The 20,923-nt window shown below is 43.9% G+C and overlaps 1 protein-coding gene across 2 annotated transcripts in view; it reads right to left on the bottom strand.

Annotated features, from left to right (window-relative positions):
* ADCY8 (adenylate cyclase 8 (brain)) overlaps positions 1-18,374 on the bottom strand; it is a 263,079-nt gene extending 244,705 nt beyond the window's left edge. The window contains exon 1 of one of the 2 annotated variants that reach the window (XM_011938168.1): positions 15,326-18,374. In XM_011938168.1, coding sequence (XP_011793558.1) covers positions 15,326-16,285 — 960 coding nt within the window. In that variant the 5' untranslated portion in view covers positions 16,286-18,374. The remainder of the gene's footprint in view (positions 1-15,325) is intronic. The other variant, XM_011938169.1, reaches the window with a different exon arrangement.
* Between the last annotated feature and the right edge of the window lie 2,549 nt (positions 18,375-20,923).

Raw genomic sequence — 20,923 nt, 5'->3', positions numbered from 1 at the left:
GCTCATTATTGCCAGAAATGGTCTAGGGGACCATTTGTTTCCTCCACTGTTCAGTTGATTCACAGGTGGGGTTACCTTGTGGACCACTGTCTCGTGTTCGGCAGTTTCACGCCAACGACAAAACAAGACAGCTTGCCATTGCGTGACATCATCAGACACAGCTGTGTTACAGGAATAATTAATAATAACAATAATACCACCCAGCATTTGTTTACTGCTGTGTATTCGTTCAAAATGTTTTCTTATTTATTAGCTCCTTTACTTATAAAGAAGCTACTTTATTCTCATCTTGTCATGGATGCAGTGACTAACCTACAGCAGGATTGAGTGAGTTCTTTCAGGCTACCTTGTCTATTTCCTGGGGTCCATAGACGAAGAAGAGGAATGCGCCAAAGCCAGGCTCCAGGTTGTGACTATTCAGGCTGTGTAAATGTCCGATTCAATCCTGGCTGGGTAATACTGACACAAAATGGCTGTTGATTACAGTAACATGCACACTGGGAAAATGAGAGATAGGCAGGGGCCATAAAGTCGCTAATTAGATAGTCAAAATAAACAACTGCCTGTCAATTAATTGTCACAATTACTAGTCCCTTCGAAACAAATTGAATGACTAAAATGACACACAAATTTGCAACTCATGGTGCCAATGTAATTAAACCACTAGGAGAAATTAAATATTAAATACCATCTAGTGAGAGATTCTTTCAGTATTTGCTAAATCATTACTCATTATTCTCTTCTTAAGAATCTCAGAGGTCAAAGACCTCAACAAGTTATGTGTTCCACAAGAACTGTCATTATCTGATCTTGGGAGGCAAATAAATGAGGAAAGCATACCAATCCCCACATTCACATTCATTATAACTCATGGAATAAAATGTTTTAGAGCTGTAAGGAAACTCAGAAATCATTTCGTAGTCATAGAATTTTAGAGCTGTCAGAAACTCATTTTGAAGCCAAGACAGGCTGTGGCTTGAAGAAAGTTGCACTGTTTTCTATGTAAAATCTGAGGTGGGTCTTTTGATGACTCTTTATTCAGTTGTTGTTTTCAATACAGTGTGCTGTCCCCTTGGTTCTACCTATGATAGTGAGAACTGTCATGATTGCTACTATTGTATTTAGTACATTTCTACTATTTGGAAGGCACATTTCATTTTTCTTTTTCTTTATTAATTTTAACTGATTGCCTCTGAAATTAGCATAGTTTATTGAGATAAAGTGGCCTTAAAGGAGCATCAAATCTAGAGGGTAGCTTTGGAATCAGAGAGCTGTGGATGAAATCTCTTATTCATCTTATGACCAAAGGGAAATGCTGTAACAACTCTGTGTTCAGCATCCTCAACTATAAAAAGGGAAGCAGCAATACTGATGCGAATACGATTGTTCAGGCATTTACTCAACAAACTTCTGCTGTGAGATTCCCTCGTCATGTGCCAGTGTCCATTCCAGTGATATACAAAAGGACAGACTCTGTTCTCAAAGAGCACATTGTCTAATAGTAGAAGCAAATAAATAAAACATAATTCCAATCTTCCCTGCTAACATGAATTCCTCCTGTAGATATTAAGAATAATTTCCTCACCTCAGGTCTAGTCAGGATTCTCCTTTTAAATAGAAATGAGTGCAAGCTGAATGCCTAGAGCACACAATTTCAGGAATTGTTCCTTCTCAGGGTTGCACAAGAGCAGGGTCAGCCCCTGAGAACAAGTGCCTCTTGTAAGCTTTGCACCCTGGATGCCTCACTTGTCTAACTAATCATGGCCCCACATCAAACCTGCCTTAAAAGTCCTTAACTCAGTTTGAAATCATTCACTTATTTAGGTCATTATTTGATGATGACTGTCTATAGCTCTAGATTATAATCTCTTTAATAGCAGGATCCTGGATTCTTTTCCTCGCCACAGCACCCCTACTGCCTACCTGCAGCACACTGTGGTACTCCATAAATATTTGCCATATGAGGCTAAATGAAAGCATGCATTAATGAATGATGGAATAACGTTGCTGTGGTTTGAATGTTGGTGTCCCTCCAAAATTCACATGTTAAAATGCTAACCCTAAGGTGATGGAATTCAGAGGTGGGAGGTGAATGTGTCATGAGGGTGGAGCCTTCATGAATGGGATTAGTGTCCGGATAAAAGGCCTCAGAGAGCTGCCTTGTCTCTTTCATCCTGCAAGGGCACAGTCAGAAGATGGCCATGTGAACCAGGAAGCAGGCCCTCACCAGGCACCAAATCTACTGGTGCTTAGATTTTGAGCTTCCTAGCCTCCCGAACTATGAGAAATAAATGTGTTTGTTGTTGTTGTTGTTGTTCTTACAAGCCAGTCAGCTATGGTATATTGCTATGGAAGCCTGAATGTTCAATAATATAAGTGAATTAGAGCACAAGGATCTAAATCCACCTGGCAGAGTGGCAGAGACCCACTGAAGAGAAGGTGGGGTCTATGCCAAACTCCAAAGCCTTTCCCACAAATTATGATCTGCAGACTGCAAGCATCCATTACCTGGCAACTTATCAGAAATACAGAATCTAGGGTCCTCCTCCTAAATACAAATTTTGTCAAGATCTCCAAATGATTCCTATTAACATTAAAGTTGGAGAAGCATTGGTCTAAAGGATGCAGGGGTTAAGCCAGGTGAAGTCCAGAAACTGTCAGCTTAGGGCAGAGAACTCATTGAAAAAGGGTGATTGTTTTAAAACTTAAATTATAAAATAAAATGAAACGTATTACCTGATTCCTCTTTACCAGGTTCTGATTAAATACTCCGTGTGTATTATTTCATCTCTTCAACAACCTTCTGAGTTATTGTTATTATTATTATTCCCATTTTACAGCTGAAGAAAGTGAGGTGCAGAAAGATTGAGGCTCCTGACAATGTCATAAAATGAAAAAATGGCAGATCAATCCCAGGCAGTCTGAATCTGAATCACATTCTGTGCTATGAACTCTATGCTTTTTTCTTTCCTTGTGAAGTGTGTAAGTTTGGCATATAGCAATCTCCAACTCATGTCCTCTCTCATTGAAAGAGTCATGCTTGAAGGACTGCTCATTCTTTTTGTCAAATTCTGCATATCTCTCTGCCCCTCCTTTGCTTGAACACCTAACATGAGCTCAGATTCTCAAAGTCAAACAAACACAATTCTCCAATTAAACACACCCCACTTATTCTTAAGCAGACACTTGTCCCGGAGAATGGGTACAGAGGGACTTCCAGGAAGTGGTGATACTTGAATATTGCCAGGCAAGGAAGGTAAACAATTGTCCTAGAAGACACACACAGGCAGAAACCAGCATGGAATATGCCAAAAACTGGTGATGAGGTTCAACAGTAGAACTTACCCAGTGAAGTGATGTAGTGAGAATGCTAGCATATGGGAGAAGCTCCCACTGGGGAGTGTGGGGGTGGTTCAGAGGAGCATGGTGTGGCTTGATGAATCTTGGGCGGGGGGCTGCACTAGAACAGAAAGAGCAGGATAGAGAGCTGTGGACAGACCCCAGCAACGGAAGACTAAACCATCAGAATTTCATGTAGATGTCAGGTGGGACGGAGTCAATTGTTGACTTGTTGAGGTTGGGCTGCCTCAATGGAGGTATCCAGTAGGTCTCTAGATTGCCAGGTCTTAAGCTTTGCAAATAAAACTGGGGTAGAATTACAGGGTTAGGAGTTAGCAGCACACAGATACATACTTGTTGACTGAGGGAGGGATTTGATTATCCAGGGAGTGGTGCGGAGTGAGAAAATGGGAAGTCGCATAGGATGGAAACTTCAGGAGCCTCAACATTGAAGAGGTGAACTGAAAAACAAGACCTGAAGGCACCTGAGAAAGAAGAGTATGTAACCAGCACTATACTATGCTGTAGAGACTTAACAGTGATCCAGATGCCACCCCAGACTTTGTGAAGCTCACAGCCCAGCTGGTGAGAAAGATGTGGAAGCCAATAGCACTGCAAAATGAGGCAGGATAAATGAGCAGGTAAAGGGCCATGCCCTCAGAGGAGGAATATCTAACTGGGTCGGGGGTTTTTAGATATCCTTCTTTTAGATATGAAGAAATGTTGGCCCAAAGAAGCTAAAGCCATTTGGCCAAAGTTGCTGTGAAAAACCCATAGCATAAACAGGAGGAGAATGTGTGTTTTCTACGTTTTTAAGGAAACGTACTTACATGATTTCAACAATATCTCTAATTGTCCATTGGCATAGCTTCTCTCTGGCAGAGATGGTTTAGGCCAGGCCCAAAGAGCTGCATATCATGTCATAATTCACTTGGCAAGAGCCAAGGGCAATATCTCTGTCTCGTAAATAGAAGAGACTTTGTAGTCACTGCACACTGACCATCTGGGGCCATGAACTCATTCTCAAATAAACTGCCCTCCACCAATAGGCTGGGAAGGCTCACCCCAATGAATGAGGGTGTGGGAGATTTGACTTTAGAGGAAAACTAGTTTGCTCTTAGTGATTTTGTTTCTTAAACTAACTGGCAGGAAAAAAAATGAACTGAAAACATAAAAGACTCATGACCTTTTTGGGGACTTTATAAAGACAGCTTTAGTTAACTGCATTGAGTTCCATTCCCTGAAATCTGACTTTAGTTTGCTTTGTAGAAGTCTGCAGATAAACTGGTCCAGTTAGGGTACAATATGGTCTTTATGTGACAAGTTTTAAGCTGCAGGAAACAGTGGACTAAGCAACTATCCACTTTTTAGACACGGCAAGGTCAACCTGCTTTGTCCAATATCTTCCCATAAGGAATGAGGCCGACCAGCACCTCTGGTATGGAGCACTAGGAGTCCAGTGGAAGGGTGGGAGTACCTCCTGCCCACAGCTGCACCTGTATGGAGTCCGATGGTGAGCATCCACCAGAAGGGGGCACCACTGAGACGTCAAGCCCAGGAAGTGATTTCCAGTGTGCTGCACAGCAGGTTGTGGGTTGCACAGCAGAAAGTGAGAGGCAGGGCAAGTGAGTGAAGATGCATCTGTATTTACAGCCACTCCCCATCACTTGCATTACTGCCTGAGCTCTGCCTCCTGTCAGATCAGTGGCCAGCAGTGGCATTAAATTCTCATAGGAGTTCCAACCCTATTGGGAACTGCACATGTGAGGGATCCAGGCTCCATGCTCCTTATGATAATGTAATGCTTGATGATCTGTCACTGTCTCCCATCACCCCCAGATGGGACCATTTAGCTACAGGAAAACATGGTGTGAGTTGTACAATAATTTCATTATATATTACAATGTAATAATAACAGAAATAAAGTGCACAATAAATATAAAGCTCTTGGATCCTCCCAAAATCATCCCCCACCCAGGTCTGTGGAAAAATTATCTTCCACGAAACCATTCCTTGATGCCAAAAAGGTTGGGGACTGCAGCTATAAAAGCAAAGAACTCCAGAGCTGAGAATAGAGATTCAGAGCCAGGGTGCTGAAGAACAAAGAGGGAAGAGAACAAGAGGGTGATGCATTTGCTAGCAATTGGACTCTATTTTGAGTAGATGGGCCTGATCCATTTAAAGTGTTTGGTAATGGACAAATACCCATGAATAATTCAGGCCCATAACTTTTGTTTTAACTTAAATGATCTGGATAATTACTTGAATTTTTCTTCACATTATCTAATATGTATATGTATATGCATATGTATAGCAAAACTCAGCTGCAGCTTTCTGCTCAAAGTGTTTCATGGGATAATTTCTGGTGTACTTTTGCTGTATTGACAGAGAGACTGATTTCTCTTCTCTAGCCAGTTTTTCATTCCCTGTTGATGATTCTGTGATGATGTGTGTGTGAGGGTGGGGGTGGAGTAGGGGGTGACTGGGGGAAGGAAGGAGATGGTCACCTACTATTCGTTCATTCCATTAATTTAAAATATGGCATTCAGAACCATCCATGAGCCAGATGCTATGCTAGCAGCTAGATACACAGATGGATAAGATACAATTCTTGACCTCAAGGGGCTCATAGTCTGGTGGGCATGTGAGAACCTTATGACATTGCTCTGATAGAGGAAAACACGGGATGTGGCAATGTGCCAAGGAAAGGGACTTTGAGCCTTGCCTAAACTTACTGTCTGCCCATGTTTGTGTGGGGATGGGTTGCCTGGAGTCTCAGGGCAGCCTCTTCAGTTTTCAGCTGGAGTCACTCTGAGCACAGAGTGAGTATGAGTTCCCAGAGCTGCACATGCTCCCTCCTGTCATGTCTGCAGGTCACCAGCCTCGTGACACATTCTGTTTGTGGTAAAGTGGTGCTCAGACAACTGATCTCTTGGCCCATCCCAGGGTCCTTTTACACGCTCTTCTTTTCTTCACCAGGGAGGAAGATCCATATCCTTCCACTGTTTCTTCTGGAGTCTGACCTTTCCTTTCATGTAACTTCTAAAAGAAATCCACTGCAGCTTTGATGTTTCATACTTTAGAGGTCTGTAGTTAAAAGAACCCAAGTCTTGCATTTGTGTAAAGTATTTACTGAATCCCTGAATCCCGTGCTCCAGATGTGTTCTAAGAGTCAGGTACAAACCTCCAACCAAACCTCTGCAGTGGAGTCACAAACTTCCTACCCAAATCCATCCAAGTATCAGCTCCATTACATCAATAACCTTATCTCCTTAGTACCTAGCTGTGTTCTAGGACATAAAACCCAGCAGGCAGTCAACAAATATTTGTTGAAAATCTTATCTTTTCAATAGTTATTCTACCTTTCATTCTAATGCAATTCTGATCTTTTAAAGCCCAGAAAAATCATTTTGTGCCATCCTTTCCTGCTGATAGAATGGTCCTGTACCATAATGATGGCCCCTGAAAGATAACGAGGTCTTGTTGGGCAGAGATCCCAGGGGAACTCCTCAAAGGGGCACAGATGCAGTTGGCTTGTGCTCTTTTACCATTTTGGCCTCTTGCCCTTTGTCTTCTACTTTTCCATGCCTGCAAAGCAACCATGATGACATGAGATGCAGCCAACGACTTTCAACTGACCTTGAAGAAAAGCTGTGCAACAATCCATTAGGGATGTAATAAAGGAGATTCCCTCTATAGGAATATATATCTATATATCTCCCTACATAGGATATTCCTATATATCTATAGGAATAGATATATAGATCACTATATAGGAATCTCCTTGATTACATCTCTGATGGATTGTTGCACAACTTTTCCTTGGAGAATGCCCAGTGGCAACGAGCTCATCATTTCAAAAAGCAGTGCCCTGAGCAGGTCTGTTTGTTACCAAACTTTACCTTTTTGTGAATCAGAATTTCTCCTGCTTTAATGGCCATCCATTGGTATTAATTCCATTCCAAAGGAGACACACCTAAAATAACCAGTCTCTTTGTCATGGCAGAACCCCAAATATTTAAAGACAGTCACCATATTCCTTCTATATCTCTTCCATCTTCAGACCTTCCAGAGGTATTCTGCCTTGTTTTGTTTTCTGTTTTTGGTCCTTGCTATGGCTTGAATGTGCCCCTCATAAAGCATGTGTTGGAAACGTAATCCCCAGTGTTACAGTGGAACCTAATGAGAGTTGTTTAGATCCTGAGGGCTTTACCTTCATGAAAGGATTAATGTTGATTTTAAAAGTGTTTGAGGCTTTGAGTTCAATCTCTTGTTCTTTTATGCCCATGTGATGCCTTCTGCCAGCTTACATTGCAACAAAAAACCTTCACCAGATATGATCCCTCAATCTTGGAATTCCTGGTCTCCAAAACCAGAAGCCAAATAAATTTCTGATTTGTTTTTAATAAATTACACAGTCTCAGGTATTTTGTTAGAGCAGTATAAGATGGGTTCTGTTAGATATTTTTTGTGCCCTTATTTCTTCTCCCTTTAGTCTGAGTTAAAGAAATACATGTACTTTGATAATGCATTTCTAATCCTTAATAGTTTCTATTTTATAAGCAATCTTGTGCATTCAGCATGTAATCACACACACATACATACACACAAATGAAGAAGATTCTGAAATGGTTTACTCCAGTCAACTGAAAAATCAGCTGACATAGAACAAGGATGTGTTGTTTACAAAATGAAGTGGTTATAGTTTCTCGTTTTTATGTGAATTTTTTACACTGGCACTGTAGATAGAAATGGCAGCTGTAAAAACATTAGTCATTTAACAAAAAACCCCAAAACATTAATGTGATTTACTTTCACGTCCAGCTTATGTCTTCACCATGTATAACTTTATCATTCCCTAATTTGGGGGAAGTTTGTGCTTCAAAGACATTTTGCAATTAGTACACTTGAGCTTAGATATATAAAGCAGGAAACAGACTGAAAGGGATAGAAAGCTCCAGTAGCTATAAAGTACAAAGTATTTCATATTTTAAAATGTATGATCTAGCTAAATGAAATTCAGATATCAAATTATACACACGCACATTCAGAGTCCAATGCATAGAGATCAAAAAACAAGCAAACATAGGTTTATTACAACACGTTGTCAGATAAGCTCTGTTCTCTTATTGAGAAGGTAGTGGCCTGGTGGCATTTGCTGGTAGGTGGCTTTTATGCGTACCAGAATGTGCCTGGGCCTCCTGTGGAATGTCTGGCATCTCCATGGTTAATTAATCTAGTCTGCATTCTTCCTCTCCCCTACAGGGCTGACTGTAAAAAATCTTGCAGGGAGAAAATCTGGCTTCCGAAGCACTGCTTAAGTGACCTGACTTCTTAAAATAGTCCTTCATAAACAAAACTCACATGATATAATTCGAGTGTGTAAATCCAATTACATTTCCTGGGGAAGTGCAGGGAAGATTATACTGGCTTTCCCTGCGCTGTTGTGGCTGGCTGAAGAGCATTCCTCAACTAAAGCCCCACAAAAATCCTGGGAAGAAAATTCTTTACATAACCCACTCCTTTACTAGCTGTGGTTCAAACCTATGTATCACAGAAATTTTGCAACCTTCAATACTGCCACCAACCTTCATGTTCTGTTACTTTAATTCTGCCCCAAAGAGAAAACCAAAAACACACTTCAGAAGCGATAAGTCAAGTGAACTGCTATGTTGTCCAACTGCGTATTCTGGGCCTACTGGTCTCTCAGACAATCAATATTGTACCTATTTGGTGCTGAGAGGAAAGGTTTAAGATGAATGTTGCAAGTGTCTCCTATGTTTTGCAAATAAACACATGTAGAATCAACTTAAATAGACACACTTGTGAAATGAATAAATTAGCATCTTAAGACATCTTTAGACAACAGTAAGTGTCACATCAGCGTGACTGTAGTAGTGTCCTCTGATTAACTGCTGCTAGCAGCACTGAATATGGAATAAACTCTTTTTAAAAATCTTTCCTTTTTTTGCTCAGTTTCACTCATTTCTGATGAGCTCTTAAAATGCCATCAATCATCAATGTGTAAATATGACTAATGCATGTGTCCTACTTAGCATGACATTGTAGCAGCTGCTCTAGAAGCAAAGTCCTCCCAATCTTCCCAGTTCTAATCTAATTATGCTCTGACCTGCTGATAACAGTCAGGTGATATTACCAGATATGAAGGAAAACAAATTCATAATTCAATCTTGCAAAGCACACAGTACACAATCATTTTACAACTCTCTCTAAATACAGAGACAACAAGCCTATTTGCAACTCCAGGGCAAAGATGTCTACAGGCCAGGGCTGAAGGGATTTCATTGGTCATTTCAGCCATCATTAAGATATCCTTTGTAAAGCCCATTCTCCACCAACACACATACACACAAGCACACACACACACATACACATGAAGAAGAAAGAAAGAAAAGAAAAATAGAAAGAAAGAAAAAGGAGAATCTCTGGGTATCTTTCACAAGTAAGAGAGAATATATCCATTTCTCGGCATTCAGAGGAATCTCTTGGGAAGGTTGACACTCAAATCAGTTTTTGAAAGGCGTTTTTCTCAGACATACTGGAAAGCTGCCATTATTTTTTAAAGCCTATATGAATTTCCTAAAGAAAAATGTGCAGAAATGGAGATATTTGGGGTTTTAAGAAATGTACACCATAATTAGTGAGGTACATTAAATTGGATTCCAGTCATACTCATTTAATGGATATTTATGTCCCTCAAGTGAGTACGTACCTTGATACCAACTACAAATTGGAATGATTTATATTACATGCCATTTGTTGTACATTAAGTAGTCACAGGATTCCCTTTATTTGATTTGAGATAGCTACAAAGAACCTCAGACTTATACAAAGAACTTATAATATCTAATGTTTAAACTGTATAAATGATGGGAGAGAAGTTGGTAATTTTATTATGTTCATGTTGTCTTTACTGTGAAGTTAGTCCTTCATTTCAGTGGTCAAAACTGTGTATTTAAGTCACATACAAAGTCTGCTTCCCTCCTGAACCCAACCTACTCATACTATACACCACTATCTTATCCAGCACATACACCCAAAAAGCATTTTCCCCTAAAGGATTTCTTGAAAGTCAAATGGTAGGCTAAATGTCCCTCATTATAAGTCAAGTTTAATGATCATTCTTTAGCATTTTTCTGGCTCTAGTCTCTCCTGTTTGATAGGATGTTGAAAGGTAGGAAAGAAGATGTTGCATGAGAAATTTAAATCTGACAGCATGACCTTGAGCACTAAGTAACCTGGATTTGCATACCTGACTGCCTTTGATTGTACAGTTATCTTGGAGAAATCATCTCCACTCTGACAAGTCTGTTTATCTATCTTACCAAGAGGTACAGAAGACTAGCCACTAGCTGTAACATTTTAGAATCCCCAAGAGGGAACCATAATGCAGCGATCTTTCTGGTTAAATATTACTGCCTCTCAGTTTTCCAATAACTAAATGATTTCCACCATCTTATCACTAATGAGCTAAAGAATGAGAATGAGATGAGTTTCAAATGTAAGATAACTCAGATTATTGTCACTAGCAATTAAAATAGAGTAAAATGCTAGCTATAGCAATAGCGTTTAGAATTTATCTACCTTGTGAAAGAACCTAGCAAATATAATCTTGTCATTAATCCTTTATTTACACATGTAACATCATTTTGTAATGAATTTACTGGTGGATAAATGGAATTGGTGAGGCAAACAATTGGTTTATGATGTGAGAGAAGTAAATCAGTGTCTTAGGGAAATCTGGACAAGGTATTCCTATTATTGGTTTGAGGCTTATTTAACTTGAATTGGGTGCGGTTTCATAAGAAAGAAATGATTGTAGCCCTAGTGATACCTATAGCTGAGCTAAGTTAGAGTGAAATAAAAGGAACCCTTCAAACTGGGTTTTGAAACTTCTGAAAGTTTCTCAGTCTTTCCAATGCCACTCCAGATGCAGAAAACATACAGGTGATTATGTCTGCTCTAGACAATAATCTCATTGTTGGGTGGGCAGTCAATGTTTGTAGTGTGTTAATTGAATAGAGAAAACATAAACCATCTCTTTGCTGATGGCAGCGAATTTCCTGAGTGGCCCCTTTTAGGTTCCATTTTGTATCCGCAGTGGAAAGCAAATGGTGATTCAATAAACACAGGGCTTTGTCTCTTCATATAGGGTGTCTGCAGAGATTTGCAGTGTGGTTGCTACCCTGTCAAGTCATAGATGTCATTTCCTTCAGGGTAGAAAGAGGGAAAGCAGATTCTCATAGCTTAGGTTAAAGGGAGGCAATCATTGGCTCATTTGTTCCTTTCAAAAATGACATTTTCAGTGAAGTGAAACAGCTGCCAAGGTGTGCTAACTCTATACTCTCATTTTCGTTTCCTAATTCTTGAAAATTCTAAGTTAAACATTAGCCATCCTACCAAAGAGAATGATGATTAATGTGGAGAAAGATGCTATTCCAGTGTTTATGGCCTTTAGTTGACAGATTTGCATCCAGCTAAGCAGAATGATGAGTTAGCTACAATGAGCCTATTCCCAGCAATTCACTCATTTTTCTCTCATAATTTCCCTTTGCCTTCTTCATTAAATGTTTATTCATGTGCTATACAGAATTTACTCTCTTAAGTAGTAAAAGAAGTACTCCTCACTTTTTAATAGTTTCAAATGCTTACGTGTTTAGAAAGATAATCACTAGAGGGTTTCTGAAGAACAATTGGCCTTGGAGTAAGGGTTTGAATTCTGTTCTCACTGCTTGCTAGGTTCCTGATCCTCAGGATATCACTGTAAAGTTTCTAGGAATCTGTCATTTTTTTCTCTGAAATGAAAATGAAGGATGATACCATCTATTTTTCATCATTAGATGTGATGATGCACATAAGGGTGCTTAGTTACACGTAAAATACTGTGCAAAGTAAAGGATTATTATAGTTTTTTGACTTCTTTAAAAGATGTTTATGTGTACGACTGCCTTGCACGCATATGATGTGTGTGTGTGTGTATAGAAAGCTTTCACCAACACAACACCACGGCACTTGGATATTTTATAATATTTCCTATATGATGAATTACCTGTTCATTCAGTGACCATTTGTTGAATACCAACTATATGTCTGGCATTTTTCTACAGGCCGAGGATAAAATGCTATTTATGATAGACAACATCCTTGCCCTTATGGTGTTTACATTCTTGTGAGGGTGTGGGAGACAAACAGTAGATATAAACAAATAAGATAATTTCAGATAGCAGATGTGCTCTGGAGAAAATAAAACAAGTCATTTACTAGAGAAAGTAGCATTTGAGAGTCTGAAACAATGAGAATGTGCCAGTCTTATAAAGACTTTGGAAAAATTGCTCTAGGTAGCAGGTGAAAAGACCCACAATTAGGAAGAGCTTAGAAGATGGCAAAAATGAATGGCGTATTTGGAGCCTAATGAAGAGAAAAGAAGAGAAGAGAGAAGAGAAGGAAATGTGGTTGGAGAGAGAAGAAGCAACTAGCTCAGAGAATCAAGCATGCTGTGGTAAGCAGTTAGGATTTTACTCTAGTTGCTGTAAGAAGTGTTTAGCAGGTTTTGAGCATTCCTTATATGTTACTAGACATGGAAAACTAAATAGTACCTATTCAAAAATCACAGATTCTTATAATACGCGATGTCTTCTCTACTTCGTCCATCTGCAAGATCTAGGAAAGACTCTTAAGCCCATAGAGGGCGCCAAAGGACCTTTAAAGGCCCTTTCAGCACTGAAGTGAGGGGAGAGCGCTCTGGTTGTTCCTTTCGAGTTTTGGTAACAGGTGACTCAACCTACGAAATCGTAGTTTATCTATAATTCTAACCCAAGCAAAAAATTGAATGAACTTGGTTTATATGCATCAGGACCTTGGTTTTCACAGTGGAGAATTGTTTATGATGAGATGAGGGTGGGAAGACATTTGGGGGTTATTTTTAATCTTCTCCCATCTGGTAGTATTTGAGTAGAGTATAAAACAAATATGGAGCCAAATTTACTTTCTGGATTCACTTGGCAAGAAAAAGATATCTATACTTAGAACTTTGAAAACACTCATAATTTGCCACTTAGGATGTGTTATTCTAAATACTATTCCTAACTTACTTATTAAATTTTCTAGTTGTGCGTACTGAGAAAGGCTATTGCATGAAAAGCAGTGGGTTATAATACATGGAGTTTCTTATACATGATCAGATAGCTATGCTTTATCGTGAAAACAACTCATAGTGAGTTAGATGAAAAAAAGAGAAGGCAAAGAGAAGGAGAAAGAAGGAAGGGGAGGAAGACAGGGAAGAAAAGATCTACTAATGTCTAAGCATACAACAAAGAAAATGAAAAAAAAGAATGAGAGAGCTTGGAAGAAAGTAGATTTAGATGTACTGGCATGTAGGTCTTCATGTAAACAGGATTGAGAAATAGTTAATACCAAAGAATTTGACTTCCATTTCCCAGATTAAGACTTATTTGTTATATGTGGATATAAAGGTTCATGGTGACTGTGAAAACACATTCATTATTGTCTTTAATAAGAAAAAGTTCAGTCAATCAGCCCTTACTCAGAGTCTCTCATCTCTCCATTTCATGCCTAATAATCACAGGCATGTGATTTATATAGTCTTTGCTTTACCCAGAGAGACTTCAGAAAGCACTGTAAAAGCAGCCAATCAGATAAGTCACCTGAGCAAAGGAATCCAGACCCATCGGAGAAGAGACAGGATCCCACATTGACCAGAAGTCCAGGAGGCCAATAATAGGTGAAGCACTCTAACAGCGCTGGCAACCTAAGCATCGTGAACAATTTTCAGTGGGGTTGTGCCTGTTTATTCTAAGCACCATCTATTCAAATTTGACCATAAAGAAGAGGAGTTTTAAGCTTCTAATGCAGCAGAAATGATACAGAGGCTAAGGACAGGGCAGGCCCACACAAAGCAGCCCCCTGGCCATGCATGTCACACCAGTCATCTATTTGAAAACACTTCACTTGACATGTTTCCCTCATTTTTGAGAACCCCCCAAATTCACTCTCCTGTTACCTATCATACATTTTGCAAAGACAGTGCCATGCCATTAATTATCTATTGGTTCTAGTAAATTCAAACAAGAGAAACATTGTCTACCTTCTCATCCATAGACAATGTGAACTGTGTTCACATAAGCATATCTATATTTAAGGGGAAGAATAGAAAGAAAAGGAGGAGAAAGGAGAGAAAGATGCCTAAAGAACAAGATTTCACCTAAATATAATATTTACACCATCTACATCAAAATGCTCTTTTCCAATTAATCAAAACTTGCATTCTTTGCCACCCCCAATTACTGAGTTTGGTTTATTCAAAGCACTGGGGTCACATCCTGTCATGAGAGAAGATATCATGTTCAGTCACCAAGGCAAAAAAAAATTCCCGGGAAAACCATGTGTCATAGGATTATTTGAAGGACTGGATGAAATAACACATACACTACTCAGCACTGACAGTCAGTATGTGTTTAACAAATATACATTCCTTTGAGAACTGAGGGTTTGTGGCTTAGAGATACGGAAAAACCCAACTCTGAAGCCCAGAGCTCCCCTACGACACCCTGCTGCGACTCTCCTGAGGAGAGCTGTTAAGGAAAGGGTCACCTTCTAAATCTGGATGCTTCCCCCCCCCTTCTGTCTCATGCTCCAGAGACTGCGGACCCTGAGGGAGGGGAATGAGGAGCAGAAAGAAGACTTTCTTAGCTGATGTCAGAGTAGAATTACTCATAGAATCAGAGTAGAAGGGTAGAGTTGGTAGAAACTTTTAGAGGTCATTTAGTTCCACTTTAAGAAGAGATTGCATTCCGCTAACACTTAAGACCTCCTAGGTGCAAGGCACTGTGCCAGACTGAAGGAAGAGACTTAAAGAGAGTGAGGCAACCCTGGCCCTCTGGAAGCTATATGATGAATAACCCGGGAAAGTGAGAGGGGAAACAAATGCAAGGCAGGCAGGAGTTACCTGGTTGATGGAAATGACCGCCAGCCGGGGGATGACCACTTGGAGGATGACCTGCAGCAGCGAGGTGCCCAGGCCGGCCAGGATGGCCCAGGTGAGCGGCAGCGGCAGCATGCTGTAGGTGGCGAAGAGCGTGAAGAGCACGTAGCCTATGCCGTCGCCCAGGAGCCCGTAGCCGAGGCCTGCTGCCAGGATCTGGGTGGTCATGGCCACCCAGGTGACCACGCCGCTGTACTGCAGGTACGTGTGGGAGGTGGTGTCCTTCCTGACCACCACCAGGGCGCAGATCACCACCTCAATGCCGGTGAAGAAGCCCAGCAGGATGCCCTTGAGCGGGTCCATGGGGGCCGAGGCCAGGCTCAAGTGCAGGACCAAGAGAGTGAGTTTGGTCAGCACATCCAGCACGTTCATCACCACTTCCGATTTGCGCCTCTGGCCCAAGAAATAGCGCTGGTAGAGGCGTTCCAGATCCCGAGATTTGAAGGAGTTGCGCAGGGTGGGGAAAATGACCCCTCGGTAGCTATAGCCCCCATTGAGAAAGAAATCCGAGTTGCTAGGGGCACAGTCAAGGTGCAGGAAGCCCAGGTCGCCCCCGCCTCCGCTGCCGCTGGCACTGCCGCTCCCGCTGCGTTCCGGGAAGACTTTGGTGCCGCAGGTGCTGTGCGCTCGCTCCCCCGGGCCCAGCGAGTAGAGGGGCAGCGCCGAGTCGCCTGACAGCTGCGGCGCGTGGTGGTTGGGGCCGCCGCCCGCAGGGTCCGAGGCTTTGCCCGAGCCTCCACTCCCGCTGCTGCTGCCTCCCCGGTGGCCGTGAATGAAGCGCTGCTCGGTGATGTGCCGCACCGCCGTCTGCCACAACAGCCGCTGCGGCCGGGAGGCGCTCCTGCCGTCGCCGGCCGGGGGCGTCGGGTGGATGGTGTAGAGTTCCTCGCTGCCTGTAAGGCAGCGCACATCGGAGAGCTCCATGGCGCTGGGCCGCAGGGAAGGAGGCGCAGAACCCTAGGGAGGCAGCCGGAGAAGGGGATTCCTAAAGACTTGAAGGCAGCCTGGTAGGAGCTTGGCAGCGATCCCTTCTACCCTAGGCTGTCCCGTTGCAGGAGCCCTGCGCCAGGGCTCCTTGTAGGTCAGGTCATACTGTGCCCAGGGGCAAAGGGCACCTGGAAGATTGCGGCGGACCTCCGCGTCCTTGCGCGCTGCTCTCCCGCCAGCCGGCGCAGCTTGGGTACGCAGCGGCAGTGGCTATTTGTCCTCAGGTGCCGCAGCGCTCTGAGCCACGCAGCCCCTTCCTGGGCTCAGGCTCCTTGGTTGATTCTAGGCTCAGCGTTTTGGCGCAGCCTTTGCTCTCCAAGAGACGCCTAGGAGCCTGGGCTCCGTGCTTCTGCTGTGCGTCGGGCGGGCCTGGCTGCAGCACTGGGCTCTGGACGCCCACTGCTCCGCGGTTTCAGGGGTCCTGGCCGGGGGTGACCGGCGGCAGCGATGGGTGCGAAGTTAGCAGATGTGACTGGAATCATCGCCTTTCGGAGAACTCCATTGCGCCGGGATGGGGAGCAGGGGCGGAGCTGGGGGCGGGGGCAAAGAAGGAGGAGGAGGGGGGCACGGTGAGGTGGCGGGGCGCCCCGCGACAGGGTTGGAGAGGTGGTAGCCTCGGCGCTAACAATTCACCAAATAGTTAATTTTAAGGAAGGGGTATGCTGAGGCTCCCTCCTAGGCTCCTTCCTAGTTTCGGAGCAAGGACTGACAGCGCAGCGCTGGCTCTGGCCAGAAGCATCCCTCCGGGAGTGGGTGTGGGGACTCTCGCCCCAGGGTCCCAGCCTGAGCTATAAGACGAGGTCCACGCTTTCAGTTGTGCTTTCGAAGGGTCGCAGCACACAGTTCCCATCCCCTTTACTTCGTTCTTTGGAGTCCATTTGGCTCGGAGCTAGGAGGAGCAGGAGGTGGGGGAAGGAAAAAGTGGGGAGGTCTCCAAAGCCAAGAGCTCTGAGAACGAAGAGAAGCTGCCGGTGCGGATATCTGAGGCTGAGAACCGAAGCTTGGCGAACGAGGCGAAGGTTTGGAGGAGAAGGGAGGCCCGAGGCCGAGTGGAAGTCGACAGAGACGCCTCTGGATCCAGGGAAGCGCCGCCGCGTGCCACCCTGGAGCTCTGAAACGCGCTGCGGGCACCAGGCTACTGGGAGGAATTTGGAGACCTGTCAGAGCGGTCAGACACCCGCGGTGACTTAAACCCGCCCCCGCGCCAAGCCACGCCCCTGGAACCGGGCGGGGAGTGGCGGAGGGACCTGCCACCCAGATCTGGCCAGGACGCCCCAGGTCTTGTAGAAAAGCGGCACGCGCGGGCCGGTGTGGGAGAGGACCACTGAGGGCTAGGGCAGGCGGAGGACCCCGGCCTTCCCTGGGCGCGCTGAGATTCAGCGTTCCAGCTGGCCGCGCCAGCGGGTTCCTCCGCTGTTCTTTTTTAGGCATTGGCTCTTGTCCTCTGCAGGTGCGGAGCCAGGACTCGTAGGCCGCTTTGCCCACGGACTCGGAGAGCCCAGCGCAACGGAATACAGGGTCTCCTTTCCGCCCTTCCTACCCGTGCGTCTTTTGGCAAAGCCAACTTTCGGGCTAAACGCAAAATCCCCCAAGAGGCCGCAATCATAGAGGCAGTCAGTTTCCTACAGGAGCCTCTTTACTACCTCGATCCGGAGGGAAGGGTACGGGACATTAAAATGGGGACTTCCCCTGCCTGCCTCACACACTAAGTTTCTCCGCTTACAATAAGGGTCGAGGAGGCGGACGTGGAGAAAGGCATGTCTAGGGGTCTCGCCTCGCCCTAGCCAGGTTTCCCGCCCGCCCAGGCTCAGCCGAGCGCTCGCGGACAAAGCCTGCGGAGGCACTTGCGGCGGACCAAGTCGCTGCGCGCTGGGAGGTTAGTGACGGTGCTAACGCCTGATGAGCCGCGTCCCGGGGGTGCAGGGTTTGCAGGGCAAACGCGGCCGCCGCAGTCCCGCACCCGGATGCAGGTGGAGGAGCGGTGGTGGTCACCACCTCCGCCACCAAGACTGCGGCTGCAGCCGGTGGAGCCCGGGCCCAGAGCACAGTCAGCTGATGGCCAATGACGTCAGGCCCTGGGCGCGTTCGCTGCTCCCCGTGGCGTCCCATGAAAGCCCGAATGACCGCCTTGCCTTGCCTCACCCTCAGTCCCTCTTGAGCGAGAAGAGAAGCTCCTTTCCCTCCTGCCTGTCCTAAGGAAAAATAAATTTCGATCTCCCCACCCCCAACCACAGACACTGTCTCCAAGGTTATTTCTGTCGGCCGTGTCCCAGAAACGCGGGATTTAATTTTTTGCTTTTTAATTCTTTTTTTCCCCCCACGCATTTGGACTTCGGGTTAAACCCGGAACGGGTCACCTGCCTTGCACACAGAATTCCAAGAGGAAGACAAAAGAATCCTCTAACATTCCCCCTAGTCCCTAACCAGTAGATTTCTAGAATTTCGTTCACTCCATGGAAAAGACTCCCCTAATTCCAGTCCTTTAAAGTTGTATTCTACAGTCCCTCAAGAAAGCCAAAATGAAACGCTCAACTTTAAATAGATAGACGGCTGATTCTACTTTTAACTCTGCTTGTAGATGAATTAATGTGTTAACTCTAAAGATCTCCCAGAATAATTGGCCTATCCCATGGGGCTGGAAGTTAAGGGTAAAAGCACCTCAGACAACTCTGTGTTGCAGTTATCTAGCCCTTAGTGAAATAATCCCTGGAATTACTTTCCTGTGAAAGACATGCTTCCTGCTGCTTCTTTCCTGAATTCCTTGAACTCATCAGCCTCACCCTACTGGAACTCCGGTGGGTAATGAGTCTCTTGACTTGAGATGGGAACCCAGAGGGAGCACAGTTGGGAGGGCTGTCCTGTAGACCCTGAGCCAGAATGTGTGGAGAGCTGTGTCCTCTCTGTGTGAGCACTGCCCCTCGGCATCTGTGCTAATGACCATATTAGCAAACTTGGCAATGGAAGACATCTCTTTATTTTCTCAGTTCTTTCTCCTTGGGGCCCCAAGGACTCAGCCTGAATAAATGAGGGGCTGGATGCAGTTGGAACTTTCCTATGAAAATCTTTCTCCAACCTGGACAGCTCCCAGGATGATTTATTCAGCAGCAAAAGGAGGCGGGCCAAGTGGGGGGAGATTGGACCCAATCAGATAAAATGACTCAGGCTGATGAATGAACACAGCATGCTACAGAAAGAAACTCAGAATTTCATGAACTCAGAGGTTGAAGCTAATGCATCAGGGAGAACACATCACATCTGTTCAACTGACTGAACGTTTCTTGGCTGGAAGGGTGTTACCATAGATTGTTTTAAAATAAGAACATGGATGACACAATTAGATTCCAATGCTCTTCTTCTTGCTGGGATGACATAGTGCCATTCAGCCCAAGAAGCATTCTGTTTTTGAATGACGGCATCGGTTCAACACAAATATTTAGAAGCTTTTTGGAATATGCAAACCACCAAATGATTAAGAACCACTTAAAACAAAAGAAGTTGGCTGGGCAGTGTGGCTCATGCCTGTAGTCTCAGCACTTTGGGAGGCAGAGGCGGGCGGATCACGAGGTCAAGAGATTGAGACCATCCTGGCCAACATGATGAAACCCTGTCTTCTAAAAATACAAAAATTAGCTGGATGTGGTGGTGCATGCCTGTAATCCCCGCTACTCGGGAGGCTGAGTTAGGAGAATCACCTCAACTCAGGAGGAGGAGGTTACAGTGAACCGAGGTCGAGCCATTGCACTCCAGCCTGGGCAACAAGAGCAAAACTCCGTCAAAAAAGAAAGAAAGAAAGAAATCAAGAGAAGTCAACACATTCTTTTGAAGCTATGATAGACCTTTCATAATGCTTTCATTTATCCTCTGCATATTTATTAAGGCAGGGTCTCTACTGTGATCTGAGGACAGCGTTTTAACAACTCAATGTCTTTTTGCACACAACTTCCTCCTCTTCCCCTGTATTCCTCCTTGAACATACTTGCTTACCTCATTCTTCAAAGTTTGAGCAATGTTGTCTCTGCCTGAAAACTTTTCTGGTATCCCCATTGAGAACTAATGACTTCTTTCTCTGTTTAATAATCTGTTCTGGATACTTTTAGTACAGTCCCTCACACAGGGACTAGCCATTGACTTATGTATCTGTCACTCCTCCCCATGAAACAGTGAGCTCTCTGAAGGGAAAACCTTCCTTGGGCCCATATCCACCAACTTCTAGCAACTGTAATTTACATAGAGATAATAAGATAATAATAATGTTAGCCACAATTTATCTAGCACCTATTAGGTCTCAGACTCTTTCTTTTACAAATGTCCCATTTAATCATTCCGGTAATATTGTGAATTAGGTCCTTCTCTATTTTATTATTCCCATCTTACTGACTGGGATACTGAGTACTGAGGCTTCATGTGGCTAAGTACTTTGCCCAGGATCTCATGGTTAAATCCAATGCTTAAAGTTGTATTGCAGGATTCTAACATCCACATGCTCAATAAAAATGCTGCCATAAGCAGTCAATGACTAATTCAATAGGACTGATAGAATTAAACTTGTCACTTTTTTGACTTTTCAAAGGCAAA

Source organism: Colobus angolensis, unplaced genomic scaffold (assembly GCF_000951035.1).
Source record: "Colobus angolensis palliatus isolate OR3802 unplaced genomic scaffold, Cang.pa_1.0 Scaffold17, whole genome shotgun sequence".
In the NCBI taxonomy this organism is placed as follows: Eukaryota; Metazoa; Chordata; class Mammalia; order Primates; family Cercopithecidae; genus Colobus; species Colobus angolensis.
This window is presented reverse-complemented; position numbering and strand designations above follow the sequence as displayed.